The sequence below is a fragment of the Drosophila hydei genome, unplaced genomic scaffold, assembly GCF_003285905.1.
Source record: "Drosophila hydei strain 15085-1641.00,03,60 unplaced genomic scaffold, DhydRS2 tig00008114-arrow-pilon, whole genome shotgun sequence".
NCBI lineage: Eukaryota > Metazoa > Arthropoda > Insecta > Diptera > Drosophilidae > Drosophila > Drosophila hydei.
Window position 1 is genome coordinate 852,867 of NW_022045827.1, and position 20,057 is coordinate 872,923.

General features: G+C 42.0%; 1 protein-coding gene across 4 annotated transcripts in view; it reads right to left on the minus strand.

Annotated features, from left to right (window-relative positions):
* The window catches only part of LOC111594226 (neural-cadherin), a 138,987-nt gene that overhangs the window by 22,992 nt on the left and 95,938 nt on the right, over positions 1-20,057 (minus strand). For 2 of the 4 annotated variants that reach the window (XM_030224363.1, XM_023307426.2), the window contains exons 11-13: positions 2,427-2,570; positions 2,222-2,337; positions 700-864 (exon numbers count right to left, since the gene is read on the minus strand). In XM_030224363.1, coding sequence (XP_030080223.1) covers positions 700-864; positions 2,222-2,337; positions 2,427-2,570 — 425 coding nt within the window. The remainder of the gene's footprint in view (positions 1-699; positions 865-2,221; positions 2,338-2,426; positions 2,571-20,057) is intronic. The other 2 variants (XM_030224364.1, XM_030224362.1) reach the window with 1 other exon arrangement.

Consider the following 20,057-nt stretch of genomic DNA (forward strand, 5'->3'; position numbering starts at 1 on the left):
ATCACGAGACTTTTTCTGTTATACGACTGTTATAATAACAATCTATTTAAAGTGTTTGACCTGCTACGCAAGCGTATCAAGTCTTCGTCGTAATGCATTTATTTTCCTATTCTTGTCTTTTTTTGGATTTTTTCGTTCACTTTTTTTCGAACAGGTGTTGAAAAAACATCTGTATTCCATTAATTGAAAATGTCAGGTGTTGCAAAAAGCGTTAATGCTTTGGCAAATACGTAAAGTTTTACATTAACAAAAACTCAAACAAAAGTACTATATATTTTTTCCTACAAAAACACATTCGAAAAAACTAAAAAAGCACGGAAAAATTTAAAAAAAAAAAAATAGAAAAATCTTTTAATTGAGTGAAAAGTATTTAAGCCTTTAGCATAATGAAGATAATTGATATAAATATTTACTTTGTGCGCGCATAATTGAGATTCCATTAGCGCAAATAAAACTTATTTATTTACTTATTTTGGATGCTAAAAAAAGATGAACTAGTTCAAGCAACACATGCATTTAAATCAAAAAAAGAGGACATATTGGAAGCGGGGACAACGTGGCGTATGCTTGACGGGTTGGAATAGCGCTAAGTGCTACAAACTAGAAAGCTAGTAAAACAAAAACGAAACTCAAGACAAACACAGCTAATTGCAACTAGGAAAATCTTAAGGTGTTTTTTTTTCTTATTTTTTTAATGACCTGCAAAACACGTTTGGGCAGATTGCGATCGTCCTCTTCGGTGATCTGTGTGCGATACGTGGGTCGCTCGAATACGGGCGGATTATCGTTAACATCCTTGACATGTATGATGACTGTCGTATAGTTTTCCTTTAAATTGTCGGAGGCAGCCAAGCGCAGCTCGTACTGTTGCGACAAAATGTTGTTTAATTAAAGGTCACATGCATTTGGTTATTCATGTTCATTTGTCAGCATCAAATATGCATCTGCTATAATTATTTTCCATTCTCACTCTCACTCCCTCTCAATTCAATTAAAGTGCTGCCAAAGTTGCCAATTGTTCAAATTGAAATTCAATTAATGTTTCGACAGCATTTCTTCAATTCTGGTTGCGCTTTGTCCTCCACAACTTTTTGACCGCAGCGTCGTCGTGTGTAACTAAAACTTGTTTGAATTGCTTAAATATTTAACTAGCCTCGCGGTGCTCTTCGTGTGCACGTAATGAAATTCAGCGAGTATAGCACTTGGCTTTCAAGTTTCTTAATGAATTTTCAGATCTTGCTTACATATTGAATTGCTAAATTGATTGCCCAAGCGTTATACACCCACACACATACATAGCCTCCTCTTAACTTGTGTTGTAGCTAATCAATGCAAGTTGCTAACAAAAGTCTTCTATTTGCCACAATTTGTGTGCTTAGTTATTCTAATGTATTATGCATGTACGTATAACAGTTTGTATAATGAAATTTAATTTTTAATTTGCAGTTAATCAAGAACAGTTACTATTAAAAGATACCTGCCATAACTTGTATAACAGTTGTTAAGTATTATACACATACGTATAACAGTTTCACTTTGTATCTAACTCATGCCAGTTGCCAGTTCTTTTTTTTATTTTCCACAACTTGTATGACGGTTGTATTAATGTGTTATACAAATATATATAACAGTAAGTATGCTTAAATCTATAACAGTTGTTCTGACGTATACATATATGTATAACAATTTGATTCTTGTAACTTCGTTTCTTCTATGTACCTAAACAATTCCTGTTGCTGGCATAGGTCTTTTATATACCACAACTTTTAGGACAGTTGTCATATATGCATGTATAACAGTTTGTGTAGCGGAATCTGTTTTAGACTTTGATGCTAATCAATGAAAATTACTTAAAAAATCTGCTCAATGCAACTTGTATGTCAGTTATGCATATGTCAACTATGCTTAAATGTATAACAGTTTGTATACTTCAATTTACTTAAACTCTTGCATGTGATTCTTGTAAGTTGTCTATCTCCGATATGTTTCTGGCAGTTATGTATGTATGTATAACAGCTTGTAGCCACTCAATTAAAGCTCTAATGCTATTATATAACAGTTTGTATGCTAGAATAAATTTCACAGTTGACTGAACCGTTGAACCGTTGCGTATATCGTAAATATAATATATTGCTAACACAATAACAACCACATCAGTTGTCAAGCTTAAACATATAACAGAAACAAAAAAGAAGACGAAATGAGGAAAACTCGAGCTTACCCTGCGCCTCGTTTCGTAATCCAATGCGCCGGCTACATAAATGGCACCCGTCATATTTTTAACCGCAAAAGCGCCGCCGATGTTGCCGCTGGTGATTTCATAGCGAATACGTGAGGCTGGAAAATAATTGTTAGCAATTCGTTTAACTCAACTCAAGCTAAAAAAATCGTGTGCTATGTGGAAATATGTTGTGTTATATACTTACACTCATCGTGATCCTTGGCCGTCACAGTGAGCACTGTATGCTGAATATCCTCGTTCTCGTCCACTTCGGCTTCGTACAGCGATTTGTCGAAATAGGGTGGATTATCGTTCTTATCGGCAATGCCAATGCGTATGAATTTGGTGACTTTATACAATATATGTGTGGTAGGGGAAAAGAATTTTACATGGTTTTCAGTTAAATTTTCGTTAATTTAAAATCATCAAAAGTTTTGGCGAGGAGAACGGTTCGGTACTTGAAAGCATGTCTGAGTGAAGCATGCAATTATCACGTACTAGACACGAATGAATGGAAATTCTACACTAAGCGCAAAAAGTTGTCAGACGACAACAATTTGACGCCTTCCATGCCATACGATGGGACAATCACTTGGCTTCTATCTATTATTGTTTGTGTGTGCTTGTGTGTGTGTGTAGAAGCTGTTGACGCGTTTTGCATATTAAATGGTTGAAGTAGTCTTGGCTGCCCGTCTGCCTGCCTGACGTTTTGTTTACAACTCGCAAAATTCTTACGGCTGCTGCGATGATGTAATTTATGAGTATTTGATGACAATTCCAATTGTATTAAAGTTTTCCCAAACTCGTTTAACTAAAAGCAAATAAATGAAACTGAGCTTAGGGACATGACTGTTCTATTGATATCTCCCATTCCTATTTGTTTGCGTATTCGCTTGGGTGTAGAGAGACTGGAATATAGCTCAATTGCAAATTGTTCTGCTTGCTGAAATATCTTGCAAAGCTGCTAGTAAGCTGTCATAAATGTTTGATATACATTTTATTTTATAAAAGAAATCTGTTATACATTGGCAGTCATGGCACTGCGTGTATAACTCAGCTGCTTAAAGTGGCAGCTTCTTTGTTAGCACAGCAACTGTGGTCAGATGATAAAATTTCGTTATGCTTCGAACAGTTACATTTTTGTTAATATGCATTGCTTTCAATATGTTACTCTGAAACATTCAAGCTTTAATGATTACGAGTTAGGCCATAACTCTATCTCTCAATGTTTTACTCCAAGCCATTCAAATTTTGTAACACATTCTTCTTATTCCAAAACAGTAAAGCGCTTTCTCGCCTGTATAACAGTTTTTGCGTCTTGCTATTGTACTCTAAAACAGTCAAGCTTATGTCTCTAGGCATAACACTTTCAATTTCTTACTCTAAAACAGTCGAACGCTCGCCCTTCTGTATAACAGTTTTGACTTTTATTTTTGTGCTCTAAAATAGTTTCTTAATTTCTCACTCTAAAACATGAAAACGTTTGCTTGGATGTAAACAGTTTTCGCCTCGCATTTCTCTACCCTAAAATAAAAAGAGACTTAATTTTTGCTCGTATATGTAACACTTATTGTTTCTCACGTTTTTATTCTAAAACATTCACGCTTTTGCTTATATGTATAACACTTATTACTTCCTTTAATCTGTTTTTCTAAATATAACTGTTATATTCGAGTCGTCACCTCTCTGTCGAGTCTGCTCTCTTCGTTGTTATGATACCTTTGTTATATATGGCATAACTAAATTATTCCTTTTCCCACAGATTACTTGTTGTATAACACCTTTTATGCTGTCAATCTATCTGATTTTCCTATACAAAATCTCATTATTGCATTAGTTGTTATACATGTTATGCTTATAGACGTTAAGGAAGCTTGTTTAGTAAACAAGAACTGTTCATATATCTGGCATCTTGCAGAAATAATGGAAAATGTTGCAATACATTTCGATTATATTTCACCATGTGTCAGATAACTTTTCCTGCCAACAGCTGAGGCATGAATAACTTAATGTGTAGCTTAAGAAAGCCAAATATGCCAGGCAAGTTAAGGACGCAATCGTTGGCTAGACGAGTGCAGTAGACAGAAAAGGAGAGAGCGAGAAAGAGACAGATGAGGTCAGAGAGTGGCAAGTAAATTACATAAATCATTTATAATTGTTGAAATAACAAGAACAACGGGGTTTGCTTTAATTAAACAAATTCCTTATACAGGCTAAGCAGCTAAGCAGCTAAGCAGAAGTTGTCCAAGCAAAAGATTTGCAAATTTCTGTGGCAAGTTGACAAACTTTGCCAGTCAAATGGGTTACACAAACAACTTATTAGCCACGTGTGTGCGGGTGTCTGCAGATTAGAAAGATGTCTGTGTAGCAATTTATATATATATATATATATATATATATATATGTATTATGTATATTAAAGTCTGCTTCGAGCTGTGCATTTGCATTTGCCTGCGCTCTTATCTAGCGAGAATTATGCACATTTAGTTAGCAGGTTGACAATGCTGCAGCTGGGCGTACGTGACGTATGTGTGATGTGATCTGTGCGATACGCAATGAAATTTATGGCAAGACATTGCCTAATTGCCAACTGAACTGAGTAGTCGGGTGTCGACATTTTAATTAAAACTTGATAATAATGCAAGTGCAAATATATATAAATATACAGATATATGCTTAACTCTATAAATATATGCATATAGCTGTTATACTGCGCTGTTAAGCTAATTAACATTTGGTAATTAGACTTCAAAGTAACAGCATATTAAATATTTTAACTATGTGTATAACACTTTGTATAACAGTTGTTTATATCTGCTGCCCGACTATATACATAATACTTTAACAGCATATTTCAATTTAATAGGTATGAACGAGCAGCACTTGCTGCTCCTCTTCGCTGCTATCAAATTAGCAGCCATTGTATATCGCCTTTGTAACTTTCCTGCCACGCCCGCTGTCAACACATTTTGCACATATTAACCCTTTTGCTCTTATACAATGTGCTCTACATATATACTTTTTTTTTATTAAAATCTGCGCAACATTTTTCTCTTCAGTGACTTTATTACATCAAATTCAATTTATTTACACATTTATATATACATATATACATATATACATATGTATATATTTTTTTCTGTGCAGGCAGGAAGCTGCTGCTTTTGCCGGCCCCCACGTATCGAAAGTTGACGTTGAACTTATGAAAAATTTCAAAATGCATGTTATTCGAAGCAGATTCCGTGCCTGCCTGTCGCCCCGCTTCCTGCCACAGGCCGCGTAAGGCTATTGAGCTTGCTGACATGAAAGCGAATCAAATTATTATTGCTTTTTATGAGCAAATAATTAAAATAAAAAAAAGTGAAAAAAAACACATAGCAATAAAGCAAAGTTGAGTGAAATATTTAAAAAATATGAGTTATTTTTACATTATTTACTGCTTAAAGCGCAATACATTTTAAACTCGAACTCGCTATAATTTTTTGTGGCATTTGTGGCAGAGCAAGCAGGCAATTTCTGTTTAATAATATAATTTAACTGTTATACATGTATGGCAGATAGAGCAATAAATAATCTCAGATGATTTTCCAGGCCTATACGTGCAGCTTAAGAAAGTATTTGCTGTTAGAAGTGTCATACGTTTGTATATAGCAACTCAGCTGCTTTCTAACTGTTATACACATGCAAATCTATAATATATATATTACAGTTTTTCTTAAACTGCTGCCAGATATTTTTCGACTAAAATGTAATGCAGCTAACAACATTCCGAGCAACTGACAGGTATTTCTATGCGCTGTATAACAGATTTGCTGGGCAACAAATCTATGCGCTTTGTCACGCTTTCTGTGCAATGTTTGGACAGTGCTGCAAATCGATGAATGTTTGACGAAAGGCAACGATTTTTTGTCTGTACACAGAGCAGCCATAAAAACTGACATTGACTTGGCTGCACTTGAAAGTTTGTATGAGTGTTTGCCAGAGAGAGTCAAGCCTGAGCGAGTGGCGAAATCAAAGTTGAACTTTATCACTTACTTAGCTCACATAAAAAGTGTCGCAGCTGTTACAGTGTCACAGTGCGTGGGTGTGACTGTGTGTGTGCGAGTGAGTGAGTGTGTATGCCCAAATAAATAGTGTTCCATTGCCCAGTTGGCATCTTTAGTTGATACGCTTTGCTGCACAAGCCTTCGCCTCCTGCTAACCTTTTGAGAGACGCCAAATTTATGCGCTACTTTTTCGCGTGTGTACGCACGTTTACTACCATATAGGTGTGTGTGTGTGTGTGTGCCATATATTCACATCAAACTCGCAGCTGCCACGCTTTCTTAAACAATTTTGGTGCGCTCCTCAACTGTTTAAGTGGCTCATGCAACACTCTCACTTAGCAAAACGCTCAACATATTTGGGGCCATTAAAAAACTCAACTTTGCAGATACAAAATTTAAGTTTATGGCCTGCTGTTAAGCTAGTTAACATATGTTAATGGCTTGACTGTTATTAGCAGCGGCATATGTTAGAGCACAGCCACGGCGACGTTGCCTGCTGCCCATTTATTTCGTTGGCTGCCTTTCGACAAAGTTTATCTTCAAGTTTTGCACTTGATTGAACTTCAATGATATTCAGCAACAAGCAAAGGAATCAATTTTCAAATTTATTTTCTTCTCTGCTATTGCAGTGCAAGCTCTTTAGTTGGCTGATGCTTGAGGGATTTGGTTAAGCATACTTTATAGTCGTAAACAAGTGTGATTGATCGATTGAATGGCTGGCTGATAATCAATGTAGAACTCGAATTGTATGAGCGGGAAATCGGCAATTTTCCCTTAAGTTAGCCTTGGTATTGTGAGGTGTTTATGAAGGGGAAATGATTGAAAATCCCTTAAAATTGCCTTAGAAAGTGTTATAAAGTAGTAGCTTAGCTAATAATATCTTGAGAAATTCTAGATGCTGTTATATGTAAATATTTTGCTTGTTATACTAACAACTTAAAGCTTTTCTTTTTGTTATACAAATTACTTTGATATTGCTGCATGTATTAAGCTGAAATATCTTAAAATTGTTGAACGAAACTGTTATATTTTTGTATATTTATTGTTATATAAACTACTTTAAGCCTGTTATATTAAAATTGTTCTCAAAACTGTTAAATGTTTTTTTCGTGTTATACATATTTGTTATATGTGTTATACACAGAGATAATCTCTATTTAAATTCTGCTTAGAAACTTTTATATGTTAGTTTTTGACTTGTTATACAAACAACTTCAAGTCTGTTATACACAGATATAGGCCTGTCTTTGTGGACTAATTGGCAAAGCGTGCGTCTTCCCTCATCTTCATGTTGCTTAAGCGCATTGGCAAACACAATGTGTATGGGAAATCACAACACGAAGCTCTAGCCAACGGAAGCGGAAATGTGTTGGCCATTAATGGCGCTTAATGTGGCCTGGCCATAAAGTCAGCTAACTGCATGTCCAAGTAGATATCAAATGTGTGCATAGAAAGAGAGCGAGAGCGAGAGCGCGAGATAGTTGCAATAACAAGTGCAACTGCAACTGCAGCTGCAACTGCAACGGCAACGGCAACTGCTTACAGCTAACGGCATCTAAATTGTTGCAAATGTTTTATTGCAATTCTTAAAACTGTCCTTTTGCCATAGCTTCTTGCAGCACTTCCGCTCGGTTTTGTGGCTGTTGGTCGTAAAACTGGCTGAAAATGCATTTGTCGCTTGGCTGCTTCGTTGATTTTTTATGATTGCGGCCAGCGCAGCAAGAGCTGCTGCTGCCACTCTTTTGGCCCACTGTCCAACAGCTGTTCACACAGGCAGCTGCCTTGCAAAATGTATGCAACATGCGAGGTGCAACAATGTTGTTGCGGTTGCCCAGCCTCAATGAGATTCCCCAATCATATGATTGTCATGTTTGTGGCTTGTGAGGTTTTATTTTTCGACCTATTTTCTCCAAATAATAGTGCAAATATTCAAGTTCAACTGTTATACGTATTGCATCAACTTACATATGCACAAATTTAAGTTTAAGTGAGTGGCGCCCTCTGGCGTATGGAATTTCTCAGCTGTCAGCCTTTCAAATAAGCATGTGAAGCCCACGAAAGATCTAAGACTACATAAAGTTACTAACGGCTACGCCAGGGGGCGTATTTCAAATAGTTAAATACACTAACGCCCTCTGGCGTCTTGTAGCACTCTCTCCAATATAAAACCTGTCTGTTATACGCATTAGGCAACTATCTTGAAATAAATTTACACATTGAAGTGAAAGTTAAACTACGTATTTAAGTTGGGTGGCGCCCTCTGGCGCATTGCAGCCGTAAGCTGTAAGCCTTTCATCGCCAGCAACCGAGACAAATTATTAACTGTCTGAAGCATGAGGAACTCAGGCGTCGTCGCGTCTGCACTGACAAAGTATACGAATTGAGCCGTAGCATAGTTTTAATTAGTTTATGTGCCAGCGACAGCTTCAAAGTCATTAAAATCAATTGACAGGATGTCACGGATACACGCCGACAATAACAACAACGACGACAACTGAAGCATTTACTTTTTATTCAGCCAAGCGTAGTCCTAATGGAAAATCAAACTAATAATTTTTGTCACGTATTTGCGGTAAATTAATTATTAATGACATTTCAAACAAACACAGTCCAGGCGTATTATGATTAATGAACTCATCATTTATGTGAGCGACTAAAAATTGTTTAAAGCTTTAAAGCAATCAGTTGTATAACAGTAGCAAATTTATAGAGAAACTTGGCAAGAAGTGTGAATTGCTCGTTGAAGTTGAAATAATTTTAATGCTTGAGAAATTTGAATTGAATATAATAAAGATATCGCAGAACTTGTATAGAAACTGTTATACAGCATAGTAAATGAAGAGCACATGCAGAAAAAGTTGTTACTCTGCTGATGGAAAACTGTTATACAATATGCTGCTGCAGCTATTAGTCAATTGATATTATAACTATATATAGAGCTAACATTCAATAACTGTTATACTGCAGTTGGTCAGCGTAAATGCTATAGATGTCAATCGGACTGCAAGCTCTTCTCTTGATAAGTAAATGACGTTGCGCCAAACTTGGTGACACTTTGTTCAGTTTCAATTTGCTGTCATTTATGCCTCGCTGATTTTGGCCAAAAATAAGTAAGCTGCAATGGGAAATGGCTCGAATGTTATAAACTGCTAGATCACCATCAGTAAGGGGTGTCCCCTTACCGGCTGGCGAGTGCAGGTGCAGCTGCAGCTGCTAACTCCGAAAACTAACTCGACACGAGTTGCCCGTTTGGACGTTAGACCTTAGCTCTTAGCCGGTGACTAATCATGTTGAACGGGCGCAAGTTGCGGCCTCTATGTCATAGTTTAAATTATGTGCGAAACTTTGTCCAAACTTTTAATAGCATCCACACAGAGTGCAGAGGAGACGTAGTAGAAGTTGCCACTTGGCATATGTTGAACGCTTACGCATTGATTGGTTACACTATCCATTAGAACAGAGTCCTGATATTTATTTATCGTGGCGTGTACCCCGAGGGGGTTTACAACCACGGTACGCATTTGAGCCACATATGTGACACAAAGTACAGCGGGTGAATACAATGCGTCCACCAACGCCCCTAAAAGAAACTCTTTTAGGTACCAAGTTCGAATTCATGCTGTCGGGCATGGCTTCCCTCTTGGGTAGAGGCGAGGCCTATCTTAACCTCTGCTGACTACGGGGACAGCTTCCGGCTGAGGTCCAACTTTACATTGAACCACAACATTTTAACAACCACAGCCACCACGATACTCCCACTAAAGGGGGCCAACCTCAATTGGGCTGGCCTTGGCCACCAGCCCATCCCGTGGTTCAAATTAACAGCTTTGATCGGCTGGTCGCAGTCAGAGACTGCTTCCCATTTTGGTTTCCGACAACCAGGAACTGGGTAGACACCGGCGACTGACTCCCGAAGGAGTGAGTCTACCAAATTAGAGGCTTTGGTCCGCCCTTCGACTAGTCCATAAGGATTTGTCTCCCAAACTAAGGACTTTGGTCAGCCTTACGATTCTCTTCGGAGAGAAGAGAGTCTACCAAATTGAGGCTTTGGTTTGCCCTTCGACTAGTCCGTAAGGATTCGTCTACCAAACTTAAGGACTTTGGTAAGACCTTCGATGTATCCAAGGACACGTCTCCCAGATTAAGGCTCTGGTTGGCCCTTCGACTCATCGCGAGGATTTTGTCTACCAAATTAAGGCTATGGTCGGCCTTTCGACTAGTCCATTAGGATTCGTCTCCCAAATTTTAGGACTTTGGTATGACCTTCGACTTTCTTCGTTATGAAGAAAGTCTACCAAATTGAGGCTTTGGTCTGCCCTTCGACTCATCCGAATGGATTTTGTCTACCAAATTTATGGACTTTGGTTGGACCTGCGATTCGCTCCGGGGAGATCGTCTACCAATTTGAGGCATTGGTGGGCCTTTCGTAGTAAGTGCTACTACCAGTTTTGACTAACGTCAGTCCGGTACTGGTCGACCCGGTCCAGCTCCAGCGTCAAGCAGCATGCGTCGCCTGCTGAAGACTATGCGAGCATAATCTTCAAGCAGTTGCATGCTCTCATTGGTCGTCAGGGTGTCAGCAAAAGTCCAATCACCGGATGCATTCTGCTGAATTCCAAGCCCTTCCGGGTCACGCACATCCGCATAGAGGGGGCAGACACAAAGAATGTGCTGCCAGTCCTCTACAGGATCGCCACATGGACATTCAGCAGTCTCGCTTAGACCACGCGCATGCAGGAAGGCATTCATCGAGCCATGGCCAGTTATGAGGAAACTGGCCTGCATCGTGAACTTGAAGTCTGGGCGGCTGTAGACGAAGCTTACGTCCGGGATGAACTTGTGCGTCACACGACCGTGCTCGCTGTCATCCCATCGGAGTTGCCACTCACGTAGTAAGCGTTCGTCCAGCAAGGCTCTCCTCATGTTGCGATCAAGGGTCGAAACGTCTTGATCGTAGAGCCAATCGCCTTCTACCATGGGGTAGTTACGCTTCATCTTCGACTGCATTGCTATACGCATCGCCACAAGGTCCAGCGGTGGAGCTCCAGCAAGAACTTCTAGGGCATCTGTAGATACCGTTCGGCACGTTGGCAAGCATCCTAATAGGATGAGCCGATGGCAGGACTTGAGCGCCCTCCTGGCGCCGACTAGTCTCATCACCACCTTGTACCAGACCGAGGCACCAAATAGCGCACAAGGCACCATGAGTCCGGCATAGATCCTTCGCCGTGCTTGCGGACTGAGTCCCCAGTCAACGCGTAGCACACGGGTCAGGGCTCCGACGACTCCAGCCAGCCGATCGCGTAGGGACGCGACATGCGGGAGAAAACTCAGCCGCTCGCCGACCGTGATGCCAAGGTAACGGCACTGCGTCACATACCGCAAGTTTGCTCCTGCAAAGCTTACGGCGGGCGGTCTGCCAGATGACAGCCTTCCCTTAAGGAGCATCGTGACTGTCTTCGTTGCCGAGACTGACACGCCTACCTCGATACCCCATCCTCCAACTAATTCCATTAGTTGGGCACCTTTGAGCTCCAGTTGGGATCTGGAATTTCCATCAACGAGCAGCAAGAGGTCGTCAGCATATGCACTTAAAGTGCATTCCGCTTCAAGGCGATGCAGAAGTGTGTCCATCAGGATGTTCCAAATAAATGGACCACTGATGGACCCCTGCGGACAGCCACGTGTAACATCTACACTGACTTCGCCAAAGCTGCTGACGATACTTGCCTTTCGGTCCGAAAAGAAGCTGCGCCAGATCCCAACTTCCCTGCATCCTAGATCCGATAGTCGGCGTAGTGCTGCGTCCCATTCGACATGGTCGAACGCACCCCTGAAGTCAACGAAGATACCGAGCACATATCGAGCCGAGCTGGCTTCGACACTGCTCACGACGTGACTCCAGGCATCCTCAACGCAGCGCCCGGGGCGAAAGCCGAATTGCCATCGACTTTCGTCCGTGAGCACCTCCTTCACACGGTTCACCATGATCCCTTCGAGTACTTTGCCGAAGACAGGCAACAGGCAGATACCCCGATAGGACGCTGGATCGCTCCTGTCCTTATCTGGGCCCTTGAGGAGCGCAACCACACGTGGGCGCTTCCACTCAGTGGGGAAGTATCCCTCTGCCAGGCAGCGGGAAAACAACGCTGTCAAGTACTCCGGGATGGCGCGCCAAGCCGCTTTGACCATACCCCCAGTTATGCCATCTAGACCAGGTGAGCGTCTGCTCCGAACTCTGGCGATGCACGTTTCTACCTCGAACCTGTCAAGGGCTGGGGGTACTTCGCTAGGAATGGTAACGTCCACTGGCCTCTCCGCAGCAGGAAAGAAGCTGCGGAGCAGGACGTTCGCACAGTCGTGCCAGGTTACGACTTGCTCATCATTCCAGCGAAGGCAACCGAGATCGGTGCACGTCTTGCGGCCTCGGCATATCCGGTAGGCACGCCCCCATGGGTCTTCCTGGTGCTCGCCGACAAATCGTCTCCAGTCTTCCTCTTTCACTTTCAGCATCATCCTCACGTATTCCTTTCGGGTGATCCTGAAATACGTGGCGAGGTCATCAGCGCTATCACTGTAGTTTCTACGCGCATGCTGAAGCCTTCGTCGGGCTCTCCTGAGCTCGCGACGTGCATCAGTGAGGGCGGCATTCCACCAACCCACACGACGTCTGGCTTGCAGCTGCTGGCGTCCCAACACAGTGTCGCTCACCTGATGAACCAGGGAGCGAAGTGCGGAGACCTGCTCATCAGATGCCATCTGGTGAAACTCCTCCAGAGGAAGTTCCAACGATGCAGTCATCAGCTCATCACTGAAACGTCGCCAGTCAGCACGCTGGAGTTTCCACGAGGGCACCGGAGCATAGCTCTCTACAGTGCTTAGCGGATCCGGCGTTACAACAACAGTAATGATGTTGTGATCGCTCAGATCCCACTCGCTTACACTCCAATCAAACGTGGCCCACGTAGACGCTGAATCGCTGACGATCGTTACGTCGATATCGCTTCTTGCCCTGCGATTATCGAACGTGTACACACTGCTGCGGACATTTAGCACACCGGCTCGACTGCCCTGTACCCAATTTGCTAGCAGCTCACCCCGCTGCCTGTTCAAGTAGCCCCGAGAGCGCTCGGGGAGCTTACTGAACCACAGGGGGGATACTGCGTTCGCGTCTAGGCCATAGATGACAGGCGTGCGGCTGGCTAGCAGCAGCACCGCATCCATGTACAGCAGGTACGGTTCAATTTCAGTATTGAACTGGCAATATACGGAGGTGAGGAAAATTGAGCCAAAGTTCCCAGACACACTCACGCATACGCCGTACTCAGTGATGAGCGACGAGACAGGCATGCAGACGACCTCCTGGTCGTCAACGACTATGGCAGCTTTGTTGCGGCGGTCGGAGAAGACTCGCATGCCTGCCGGTAATCCGGTGATTCTTCCTCCACGGTCCACGTAAGGCTCCTGGATCAGTGCGAACTTTCTCCCTGAGTTCCTCATCCTGACACCGAGCTCTATAACGGCAGCTCGACTGCGACCGCAGTTTGCCTGGGTGATGCTAAACATTAATGTCTAGCAGCCACCTTGGCGAGCACAGCTCCGTATATCGGGCAAGCCGCTGAGAGCATTAAATGCTCACAGGGTAGCCCCTTGAAACTGCAATTCCTGCAGTGCACAGGGTTGCAGCACTTCCCAGCTCGGTGTCCGGACTGTCCGCACTGACGGCAGATTTGTTCTTTCATCCGGCACTGGGCGATCTTGTGGTCAAAACTGACACACCTGTGGCACGCATACGTGCGCACCGTCGACCGCCAACGGAAGGCGAACCAATCCACATATATCCTGTCATGTTCTTCCAGGATATCCAGGGCCTTCTGATCCAGCTCCAGCTGGATCGAAATCGGACCTACATCTTGCGTCCACACCTTAGACACGATGGCCACCGACTTCTCAAATGCAGCACTGGACATGTGCTCCGAGAAGTGGTTTTTAAACAGACCGCCCATGAACTGCTTGACAGTAATGTTACTGTCAACGTCCAGGACGGTTATTCTGGGCCTGAGCGCTGCGTTCCGCTTAATATCTAACCCAAGTTCCTTGAACTTCGGGTTAGCCACGACCCTGCGGATCTCTCCCGACGACGGCGTGCGGATGATCGCGCCACCTCTCTTCAGTTCACGCACCTCGTGAACACGGACACCGAGAGCGGGGGCAACATCCCTGCGAACGCGCTCAGCGACTTGCTGAGGCGTCTCCTCCGGGTTGCTGCTGGTCACAATTGCTGACCAGGTTTCCGCAGCCTTGCGGGCCCGTGGTGCAGCAATTGGAGCGTTAGCTCGGGCAACTGTGGCAGAGACGGCGGGGACAGCAATGGTAGCAGCGGTTTGTGGGCGGGCACGGCTCTGCGCCTCTAGCTCCACAATCCTGCCGTACATGCTCAGTACAAGCTCTTGGTAGCTTGCACCTGCATCCAGCACGCTTAGCGCCACATTGCTGGGCACTCCCTCGCGGACAACAGCTCTCCGGAGCTCCTGTTCGATGGCCAACATTCGTTGGACCATCCCGTTTGGACAAGCCAAACTCGGGGAGGCGGCAGCAGTAGCAGTGGCAGAAGCGGCAACGGCGGCAGGAGTAGCGGCAGCGGGGGCAGCAGCAACGGGGGCAGCAGCAACGGGGGCAGCAGCAACGGGGGCAGCAACGACGGGGGCAGCAACAACGGGGGCGGCAGCAACGGCGGCAGAAGCAGCATTGGCGGCGGCAGCGACGGCGGCAGCAGTGGTGGCTCCAGCCAACACAGCTGCCAGCGACGCATCGCTGTCATCTCCCGAGCTCAAAGCTGGCGCACGCAGCTTCCGTGGGGGCGAGTCTCGCGGTGGCGGCATGATGTCGTCAGACATCGATCGCGTTAAAACACGCGCCACCGCAGCGGGACGCCCGCGCTTTTTTCGACCCGACGCTGATCGCGCCGAGCTGGCAGCACTGCTGCTAGCGTCACTCTCCATCCCTTCACGCTAGGCAACACACAGCGAGAACACCCTTAGGTATGCAAACCTATTTTTGTTTAAATATAACAAAAGTATGCAATACTTTTTTATATTTAAATACTACAAAAGTATGCAACCCTTTTTTATATCTTTGCAGCGCAAAAGTATGCCGCACTTTTTAGTTTGTTTCTGATTGGCCGACCAATCACGACACAGTAACTGTAAACTGTAAGCTCGCGCACAGCTTATCGCCGAGAAGACAATTTAAGCGCTCTTTAGATTTCTAAACGGTAAATTCTACGCAGGCAAGCGTAAGCACGTCCACTCGCGGCGACTGTCGAACACAAACTGATCCATTAGAACAGGTAGCAGCAGCCTGGCAGCAGTTGGGATCTGCCAACAACTTGGCCAACTAACCGAAAAGCGTGCCTCGCATACCAGATTTACCGCCAACTGCCAACTGCCAACTGCCATTCTGGCCAGCTGTCGAATTGGCGAAATGAGTTTATGTCCCACAACGCGCAACTGAAGCATTAAATTGTATCTTTCAGCGCGAAAACTTTGCGTTCTCCAAAGGAGCTGTTGCGTTTGCATTGACAGCCAGCAAAATGAACTGACCTGCTTCGCTAATGGACAGAAAGAGGTAGGGGCATATTTATTTGATACAACTAGTTGCTGATGCCGTCAAGGCAGATACAGAGGAGAGAGAGAGAGAGAATGGGAGATAGCGACTGAAACTTGTCTAAAGTTCTGCTTAAGTGGATTCAGCCTAGGCTTAAATTTCTATTGAGAGCTAGCAGAGCTAAGATGCATTAATTGACGAAAGTTTTTGCTGCTGAATATAACAGCAACTGCTTTAGATGACAGCGTTGCATAGCGCTCTGACTATGTATAACAGCTGAAGAAGGGATATAACAGTTGGGATCTTTAAAGAGAAGGGTGACACTTGTATATTACATAATTACAACTGTTATAATGAACAAATGTCAGATGGCTGCGGTCAGTATAACAGTTACAAATATGTATAACAATATGTAGTATGTCAGTTTATTTTTTAACGGAAATAAATAACAGGCAAATTGTAATTCCAATTCGAAACTGCTGAACTGTTATACTACTAAGCTGTTATACTACTGAACTGCTATATTGTTATACTGTTCTACTGATGCGCTGTTATATTGATTAGCAGTTATACCTATAAACTGTTATACTGCATTATTGTTATACTGTCAAGTTGATATACTGATAACCTGTTATACTGACAACAAATGGCAGTTGATGAAATTCATAACTGTTATATTGCAATAGCACAAGCACAATAAATGGTTTTGAGATCATAGAAATGTTGAGTCTCTTCGGCGTATGCCACTTTACATATAACAGAAGTCGATTATGTGAACAGATATATTTGAAATTTATTTCATTTATTTAAGCATCTACCTCATATAAAGTATCTCAAATATTTGCCATAAAATTCTGATTTTCCTTCAGTTTTTTTTTTTTGTACCTATATATAGAGCGGCCTGCTGCCAAATAAATTAGTGGGCTATTTATATAAATTACTCAACGCGACTTCATGTTTTTTCTGTCGTTCGTCCGTCAAGGCTGCTGTGCTTGACCTTGGCTCAAGTGTCTGTTGGGCAGTCGGTGCGTGCAAATAATGAAACGACAAACGTATAGCATTTAGAAGACACAACAGAAGGAAAAAAGAGAACAAAGCACACAATGGACGCAGCCAGAGAAAACAAATGTGGATAATTATAGTACTCGAATTGCCATTAGCTGGCGCACAGACGTGTGTGAAGGAGCGTGTGGGCGAGGGGTTGGGGCTAGGCAAAGCGTCGAGGCATTTGCTAAATTTGCAATAATTAGATTGATTTATGCTGTGACGCGTGCAGAAAGAGAGAGAGAGAGAGCTGGACACTTGACTTATAGACATGCTGACCGGCAGTGACACGAACACAATTTGCGCTTAGTTATATTGAAAACAGACGCCTGCTCTGTCTGCCTCTCTTGCTCTTTCGCTTTCTCTTTCTCCTTCTCGTTCTCTCTCTGCATCAATCAATTTTTTAGCTCAATTTATCAAACTATTACGCAGTCAGAGTCTAGAAAGTGTGTGTGTTTTATTCTTGTCAATTTGACATTAAAATTGTAGCCTAGTTTGCGGCGGCACGCCCAGGCGCAATAGACAAACGAAGCTGGAAGTAAAATACACTCGAAGAAATTGCATTGCTTTCGATAGTAGCTGTAGTGTGACTCGCAACAATTTTAGTTTGCGCGTTTTCTCACAGTGTGCACATTTATGGCCAGCTTTTTGTGCTTTGTCACTAAATTTCATGGGTCATATATGTGTGGGCGGAAGATGAACTATGGGATCTCTTAGATGCTGGCGCTTGCGGGCGTGGCGCATGTTTTGTCAATAATATTTGGCCATTTGATTGATGTTCTTTGCTTCGCCATAAAAACCATTGAAATGTGCTTCAAATGTTGATCGAATCCTTCGCAAATGTTAATAAAAGCAGCCGCTACTGTAAACTGGAGCGGCAGAGTGCGAGAGAGAGAGAGAGAGAGAGCGAGCGAGACGGAGAAGCAGCTGTGCTACAATGTTTGGCTTTTATGGCCGCAAATTCATAGTCGTTATGTGGGGCAGGTTAAAAAGTTGTTGTATATAGCTGCCACGCCCACTTGGCGACCAACTATAAATATTGTTTATATGTCTGCTGCTGCGTTGCCCGTTGTCCTGCTGCTCGGCCAGCTAAGCATTAAATTGCATTTTATGTGACCGCATTTTTACACACTGTTATACTGATTTAATGAATAGTGAATTCATTTGATATCTGTCATACAGCTGTGTGCGTAAATGGCAACTTATATGAGCCTTGTTAGCTGTGTGCGTGTGTGGTCAAGGACTGTTATACTGCGTATAAACTGGCGGAACTGGTAGCAATCGGGTATAGCTGACTGCATAGTACACATTAAAGGCTCAAGATCTGTTATATATGTTACCAAATAGAAAATTTATGATTCGCTGCACTGTCCTACATGACTTACAGCTCTATATGTGGCAGACTACAGCAATGATAGTTCGTAATTCAAGCTCTAGTATGAAAACTGTAAATTGTTATCTGCTGGCTGACAATATACTCTCTTTGCACTGCTTCAGGCTTACATTTTGGGCTGCAAATAGTAATTCAAAAATATTGAATTTGATTGCTCAGTTAGTTTGTTGTTCCACATGATGAAGTCACAGTTACAATTCGATATAGATGCATTCGCCGCATTGTGAATACAAATGTAAATAGCCAAATATTTTATGCACATGACCACTATTATTGGAATTTCCATTTGATTTCAAATATCGGAACGGAATTGCAGCGCTTATCAACTGGTCAACTGGTGGGTAGGATGTGATTTCTATTTCCATTTTAACAATTTCAATGCGAAATTTTATTTGCGCACGTGAAACAAAGCGGCGAAACGAATTGTTGGTTCGCTGGTTTGTCAGCAACAAAATTATTTTGTAATCATTTTTTTTGCCTTTGCTTCGGTTGAAATATGCGACAGGGTTTCGTGCAGAGAGAAAGGTGTATATAACGGACTAGGACTTACGCTGTAACGAGCTGAACTAAAGTATAACAGTTTTATGTTCATTGTGCTAACAGCAGGTTGAATATAACAGACGAGAAGTTATGCTGTGATTGGTATAATTTCAATATAACAGTTTTAAATTTGTGCCTTGTGTCAATATAACAGTCTGGGACTTACAGTGTATTGAGTTGAACTTAATTATAACAATTTCATATTCATTGAGCTAATAGCGTTTTGAATGTACCAAACGAAAAGCTACTCTCTGACTGGTATAACTACAATATAACAGTTATATAAAAGTTTAATTATAATCGTTGCATATTCACTGTAACGAAAGCATATTGAATATAACAAGCTACTGTCATACTGTCATACTGTCATACTTCGATATAACAGTTTTTAATATATCTTAAGTGAGTATAACAGACTAGAAATTATAATGTATCCAACTTAATTATAACACTTTTAAATGTATCTCATATTCATTAATTATATCAAAGTATAAGTTTCGCTGTAACACCCATCATTGCAATATAACAGTTCTTCTTAGTGTTGACAGCCATTGAAATATACCAGATTGCACTTAACTATTTGTCTTTACTTGACGCAGCTTCCATTTTGTTTATTGAGCCAAAAATCAAAATAAAGTCACAAACCGGAACTAGTTTTTTTTGCTGCAGTTATCTGAGAAGTTTTTGTTTTCCCTTTAAGCTATATTGCAGAAAGTTAACTGTGCTAAACTTGGCTAAAGTAATTAAAGTTTTACCTGGCTAAGGGAAAGGGTCGCTAAAAGTGCCGTCAAAGTACCAAACCGACTCAAAGCCACAACAAGCTAGGAAAGTTGATTAATTTACCTGCAAAGATATTTTGAAAATGGAAAAGAAATTTAAGTCAGATTGCAGTTGAAATAGAATGCTGGATGTAGTTTACTTAAATAATTTAAATTTATAATATTTGGCATACTGTTTGCTATAGATTGATTATCATAAATAGCTGTTAAATTAAGTAAATTCAAGAAATTAATAATTTATTTGTTTACTAAGTTTTTAATGACAATAAGTTGATTTTACTATGCTGAACATTTTTAAAAACTTTTTTTTAACATTATTACATTGTTTTTCTTATGGCCTATACCCATTTTAAACAAATATTTCGGGCATATTAAGGTTGTAAAAATGTATATGAGAATCAGTAGAAATCATAATTGATTAAAAAAAA